Source organism: Sapajus apella, unplaced genomic scaffold (assembly GCF_009761245.1).
Source record: "Sapajus apella isolate SASKATOON/1434 unplaced genomic scaffold, GSC_monkey_1.0 scaffold56, whole genome shotgun sequence".
NCBI lineage: Eukaryota > Metazoa > Chordata > Mammalia > Primates > Cebidae > Sapajus > Sapajus apella.
The window spans coordinates 14,969,679-14,976,932 of NW_022436996.1; the positions used below are offsets into that span (position 1 = coordinate 14,969,679).

At 42.0% G+C, this 7,254-nt stretch overlaps 1 gene segment (V, D, J or C); it reads right to left on the reverse strand.

Moving 5' to 3' along the window:
* Window positions 1-4,074: 4,074 nt before the first annotated feature.
* Window positions 4,075-6,960, reverse strand: LOC116527980. The segment is given in 2 exon segments: window positions 4,075-6,121; window positions 6,270-6,960. Coding segments are annotated over 2 exon segments (507 nt in total).
* Between the last annotated feature and the right edge of the window lie 294 nt (window positions 6,961-7,254).

The window sequence follows — 7,254 nt, forward strand, 5'->3', positions numbered from 1 at the left end:
TTGAATGGCTTTGACACAAGTGCTGACAGTGATGTGGACAGTAAGGTCCAGGCTGAGGCGGTTTCAGGTGAAGATGAGGAAGTTGTTGGGAACTGGAGCAAAGGTGACCTTTGTTATGTTTTAGCAAAGAGACTGGTGGCATTCTGTCCCTAGAGATTTATGGAACTTTGAACTTGAGGGACATGATTTAGAGTATCTGGCAGAAGAAATTTCTAAGCAGCAAAGCACTCAAAAAGTGACTTGGGTGCTATTAAAAGCATTCAATTTTAAAAGGGAAACAGAACGTTAAAGTTCAGAAAATTTGCAGCCCAATGATGCAGTAGAAAAGAAAAACCCATTTTCTGAGGAGAAATTCAAGCCAGCTACAGAAAGTTGCATAAGTTGTAAGGAGCCTTATGGTAATCCCCTAGACCATGGGGAAAATGTCTCCAGGCCATGTCAGAGACCTTCATGGCAGCTCCTCCCATTACAGGCCCAGAGGCCCAGGAGGAAAAAGTGCTTTTGTGGGCCAGGCCCAAGATTTCCATGCTGTGTGCAGCCTAGGGACTTGGTGCCTTGTGTTCCAGCCACTCCAGCCATGGAGGAAAGGGGCCAACATAGAACTCAGGCTGTGGCTTTAGAGGGTGGAAGCCTTGGCACCTTTCATGTGGTGTTGAGCCTGTGGGTGCATAAAAGTAAGAACTGGGGTTTGGGAACATCTGCCTAGATTTCGGAGGATGTATGGAAATGCCCAGGTAAAAGTTTGCTGCAGGGGCGGGGCTCTCATGGAGAACCTCTGCTAGGGCAGTGCAGAATGGAAAAGTGAGGTTGGAGCCCCCACACAGAGTTCCTGCTGGGGTACTGCTTAGTAGTGCTGTGAGAAGAGGGCCACTGTCCTCCAGACCCCAGAATGGTAGATCCACCAACAGCTTGCACCTTGTACCTGGAAAAGCCACAGACCCTCAATGCCAGCCTGTGAAAGCAGCTAGGAGGGAGGTTGAACCCTGCAAAGCCACAGGAGTGGAGCTGCCTAGGACCATGGGAACCCACCTCTTGCATCAGCGTGACCTGAATGTCAGACCTGGAGTCAAAGGAGATCATTTTGGAGCTTTAAAATTTGGCTGCCCTGCTGGATTTTGGACTTTCATGGGGGCTGTAATTTAGCCAAATTCTTCCATTTGGAATGGCTGTATTTACCTAATCCCCATACCTCCATTGTATCTAGGAAGTAACTAGCTTGCTTCTGATTTTACAGGCTCATAGGCAGAAGGGACTCGCCTTGTCTCAGATGAGACTTTGGACTGTGGACTTTTGGGTTAGTGCTGAAATAAGACCTTGGGGGACTCTTGAGAAGGCATGATTGGTTTTGAAACATGAGGACGTGAGATTTGGAGAGGACAGGGGCAGAATGATGTGGCTTGGCTGCGTGCCCACCCAAAACTTTACTTGCATTGTATCTCCCAGAATTCCCACATGTTGTGGGAGGGACTCAGGGGGAGGTTTAATAATTGAATCATGCTTTCTCATGGTAGTGAATAAGTCTCATGAGATATGATGGATATGATGGGTTTCTCAGAGGTTTCCCCTTCTGCTTCTTTCTCATTTTTCTCTTGCTTCCACCATGTAAGAAGCACCTTTCATCTCCTGCCATGATTCTGAAACCTCCCCAGCCATGTGGAACTGTTAAGTCCAATTAAACCTCTTTTTCTTCCCAGTCTCTTGTGTGTCTTTGTCATCAGTGTGAAAACAGAGTGATACACTATGCAATGATTACACATCCTTCATTACATTTTCTCTCTCTTTAAAGATATCTTATGGCTTGCTTTTTAATGTTTTCATTAGTGAATAGTACCCCTTCAGTGTCCCAAGTTAAATAAGACAGCATCCATTGGACAGAACAGGTACCAGTTGATTCTACCAAAAGCTTGAGCATAGAGGAAATCTCCCTCAACTTTCTGCCACCAGTGTCTGAGTGAACTGAGCCAGTTCTGATGTCCTCAACAGAGGGCAGAAGAGATCTATGTTATATCTAGGTACCTGTCACTGCCTTTTATAGGGAATAATGGGATGAAGAAACCCCTTTGACTGTTAGTTTCTTGCTATTTCTGTTTTAATGAATTGACATTAATTGAAGAAGATCTAGCACAGACAAGAAGACATTTCCCAATTTTTCAAGCCATACAAAATTGGCTAGGTCAATTAGGAGGATACTGGAAATTGAGATAATTTAATTTTACAAAGCCTTCAATATTAATCTTGGGATGGGGACATGGAAGATAAATGATGAAACAATACATCTGCAGCTGGATTAACAGGGATTATCAAAGAATGTTGTAAAACAATTAATATGACTGTGTCCACTTGTCCATTACTAACAAGACCCAGTTTCTACTCTTAAGCCTTCATCCATCTACTTCAAAATGGAGGTGGTTAGAAGTTTGTGCTAAGACATGAAAAATGTCTTTGGTGCTGTGGCTATCCTGCTGGTCCAAAGGAAGGAGGTCCAATTCTCTGGCTGTGTGGACTACATCTTTGCCCTAATGGTTGGATTTGGGACCCATTCAGATGAGGACAGAGATTTATCTATATTGGATTCAATTATCTTATTATTTAAAAAACAATATAGAAACATGCCTTTTCCACTAACTTTTCAGCTATGTGGCTATAGGCAAGTCATTTAAATTTAGGTTTAATTACACTTAGCTTATTTAAATGTATTTTTAATTAGGAGAAAATAATGCCTGTATGTCAGGACTGTTGTATGTTATATGTATAAACTACCTGTGATTACCCGGTGCTCTCTAGAGAAAAGAAATGCTTCTTTCTCTAAATTTTCCTTGTTCCCTGCAGGAGGAGACTATACCTCTTCCCAGCTGTGTCTCAGCAAAGAGCTCTGATAATACTCCTGTTCAACAAAAAAATAATTTATTTTGTTTTTATTTTCCCAAATCACATAATTTAAAACATTGCTTAAAAGACATGGAATGAACCCAAATGCCCATCAATAATAGACTGGAATAGAAAATGTGACACATATACAACATGGAATACTATGCAGCCACAAAAAGGAATGAGACCATGTCCTTTCTAGGGACATGAATAAAGCTGGAAGCCACCATCCTCAGCAAGCTAATACAGGAACAGAAAACCAAACCCCGTATGTTCTCACTCATAAGTGGGAGTTTAATAGTCAGAACACATGGACACAGGGTGGGGAACAACACACACTAGGGCCTGTCAGGGGTTGGGGGCGAGGGGAGGGAGAGCATCAAAACATAGAGCTAATGCTTATGGGGCTTAAAACCTAGATGACGGGTTGATAGATAACAGCAAACCACCATGACACATGTATACCTATGTAACAAACCTGCATGTTCTACGTATGTATCCCAGAACTGAAAGTAAAACTAAGTAAAAATTTTTAAAAAATTGCTTACTTGCAGATTTAGAGTAGCGATTCTTATGTTCTGTGAATTTGTTGGCCTCCTAATGTGATGTATGTTTAGTGAAATAATGGTTTACATTTTCTGAATTATTCTCTGTACCCTCATGGTAAACATCTGTGATCAATTACATACCTTTAAACGTCTATTCTGTGAGCTTTGAACTCCCCCTAGTAAACATTTTTTCATTTGTTTATCTAAATTCAAATCTTCTATCCCAATCTATAATCCTTTTGCCCACTTTAGATGTCTTCTGTTACTCACTCTATTGTTTGATACTCCATCTCTGCCTATTTTCCATTCCTCTCTCCCTGGGCTACATTTACTTAGCAAAGTGAGGCTGTGTTGAAGGGAGCAGGTGGTAACCATGCCAGAAGAGTCTGGCATAGCACTCTTTCTACCAGGGACTCAACTGAGGTGATGATCAACATGATAGAAATGGCCCCACATAGCCCTGGGAATGGACACACAGTGCTGGTACCTGTTCCCATCTCTTGCAGTTGATCGGAGTCTGGGCAATACTTGCTATAAGAAATCTATGGGAAAATGTAGGACTCTCAGAAACCCTGAAGGTTCACTGAATATAAAGTTTGTAGACATGGTGTTCTGTTATTTAACCCTTTTCCTGTTTAGTAAAAAAAGTGCAGCTCGCTGCCAGCATTCATTTAGTTTGACATAAACATGCTCTTTGAGGCTGAAGCAAATTTGACTGATTATCAAGATGAAAATAAAATATAAAAACTGTTCTTGGAGTTATTTCTGAACAGAACTGTCTCCAATCCTAATGTAACATAAATATATATAATAATCAGTATTCGATAATTTTTTATGGGGGAAAATTGCAAAGCACAGAACAACAGAAATCGGAACATCACATTCCACACGAAAACATTGCCTTTCTCTACAGATCTTCTTGCCATCCTTGTCACGGGCAAGCAGCAAAAGTTGCAATGACCCGTTGTGTTTTGTTTCTTTGATGTTGGTGGTAATGCTTTTGGGGAAGTCTCTTCCAGACAGGCAAAGACGTGTGACATCATCAGAGCATGGACGACCTCAGAGACGTTGCTGTCCTGGGTCGTGATGTTTTTTCAGCACCCTTTTAATCAATGTCAGTCTGAAGCTTGTATGGCTAATCAAGTGCTCAGAATTCTCCTTCTTGAACAGGATGTAGTTGTTAAGGACTGTAATTTTTAGAAGGTGGTGAAAGAATTTCTTCTATCAAATCTTGTATGTTATCTCATGGTAAACGCTGCAGCCTGAAGCACCGCTAGCTTGTATCCTTGGGGCAAAAGAGAAAGGATTTAATCATATTTTAGGAAGATGTGCTTTCTCTGTTCTGAATGTTGACCTCAGCCAGGAGAATTGTGATTCCTGCCTTTTCTCAGGGAAAGAATCTTCCTCTTCATTCCTGTAGAATCTCTCACAGAAACATTGCAGGGTATTTCTTCCTTTCAGTAGTTTCTCTTCCCTCATTTACTTGTATTCAAAATCAGCTCAAGTCCTATCTCATACAAACATAATCTTGAATATTGTGATACATATTGATTTAACTTTTTTCTCTGACTTCTTCCACTTAAAAATTTAGCACTGAATCAAAATACGTTTTCACATGCCTGTTTTGTCTTGCCAATAATAATTGTGTAAGTGCTCTGCAGTTTGGGATTTCTAATACCCTTTACATTTACTTGTATTTCCAAAGCACCGTTAATTTTTACTGGCAGAAGAGTATGTGTTTTATTCTTAAAAACAGACAAATACACACTTTTTCCAGAAGATAGTGAGTATAGTTATAGCCTAATTCCTCCAGCTTCTGCAGCGTGGTTTGAACCTTCTGTGATCAGAATTTTTCCCAGCAAAATAAGATTGATCAGAGAACCTGGAGGAAGATTTGTTTTAATCAGTTTTTCTCTTTCTAAATTGAATAACGGAATTCAAATTCCATAAACTTTCTCTTGAATCAGCACATGGACAGTAAGAATCATCTAAAGAATCTGGAATATGTTAATGTCCTCTAGTGAAATATCAACCAAGAGGAAAACACTAAGCAAAGTAGAAAATGCACAGCAAGAGAGACAAGGTAACATTAATTAAAGAAATGGTAGAACCGGGCTAAGTGTGAATATGCAAGAGGACTTCTCCTCCTTGTTGGGACTCGGAAATTTACAACACATTGGATTGGGAGGACTAAATCTAGAACAGTCCCTGACTTGTAAAGGGGTGAGAAATAATACCTCATTTTCTCCTTGCAAAGAAATGTGCTTATGGAGCTAGTTTCTCTTTAGAAGTCCCTTTTTTCTATTGATCATGAATGTGCCGTTGGAGCCAGCATCAGTCCTGAGTTAGGGGCTCTTCTTTCCAATGTCTGCTCTTTTTGTGCAGAGAGGATGTGGCGTGCTGCGCTGTGGGTGGGTTGCTGGCACAGAGATACACAGATGTCTGGTTGGTGCGGGCAGACCCCAGAATCAGGATGAACTGCTTCTTCTTCTCTCTAGAGACACTGTACCCATCAGGAACATCTCCCTTTTCATCGTTTTTAATATCATATGAGAAATAGATCAGCTGTAGCCCCAGACCTGGGTCTTGTCGGTACCAGAACATTCTTTCATGGTCCATATCCTGGGCACATTCCAGAGAAACTTTCTCTCCTATCCTTTTGACTAGATATCTCGGGTTCTGGGTTACTTTCACTTCCACGAGGCCTGTGAGAGACAGATAGCAAGGGTGAAAAAAAAAAAAAAAAGGCCACCAGGAAGCCTGAGGAGAAAAATATCTTTGTATACAAGGCCTCAAAACAGTAGGACAGGGGTTGCCACCAACTCCCCAGACCCAGCTACTCCCAGGACTCACCTACTCCCAGGAAGCAAAAGGCCACACTACAGAGAAGCCTGATTCCCATGGCTGTTCTGAAGAAAGAATAGGTCTTCTCCCAGGACCAGGCTGTGGGTTGACGGTCTGTGATGTCATTGTCCCAGCCCACACTCATAATCCCTCAGGCATTGTCTAGGCTAGAAAAGATATAGAGGTGCTAGAGAGTGAAGGGCATCCCTTGTTCTCATGGAAGTCACTGTGTGTGTGTGTGTGTGTGTGTGTGTGTGTGTGTGTGTGCACATATAGAAAAGAGTTAACACAGCGGGCCTGAGACAGCTGTCCTTAGAAGGGCCAGCTTGCATGGTTGGCTCTTGATTTGCATCTGCGAACTTGAATTTGGGGAGTGTTCCCACCATCGGTAACTGGTAAGCGTGGCTTACTGTGCCTAGACTGCTTGCACAAACCATGTGGGTTAGGCCGAATACCTGCTTCACTTCAACTCTGGAATTCTGCTGCATGATAGGCAGAGGGTGCTGATGTGATCAGCTGAATTATTTTGTGAGGGCTGCCATAAGTCACCCCAGACCGAGTTGTTTAAACAACAGAAATTTATTTTCTCACACTTCTGGAGAGTAGATGTCCAAGATCAGGGTGTCAGGAGGGTTGGTTTCTCGTGAAGCCTCTCTCCTTGGCTTGTAGATGGCTTCCCCTTGTGCCTGCACATTGCTGTCCCTCTGTGCATGTTTGTGTCCTAATTTCCTCTTAAAAGGATAACAGTCATGTTAGTAAAGACCTCATTTAACCTTGACCACTTCTGTAAAATCCTTATCTCCAAACATAGCCATATTCTCAAGTACTGGAGGTTAGAATTTCAACATGTGAATATTTAATGACACAATTCAGTTCCTAACACCAGCCACCAAAAGTTCTGGAGGTGCTGAGTCTCTAATGAGCTTCCCTGGGCAGAAATGTTGTTCTTACGTTGCTGCATTGTCAGTGTTGGGATAGACTGTGCTCTCTCCGG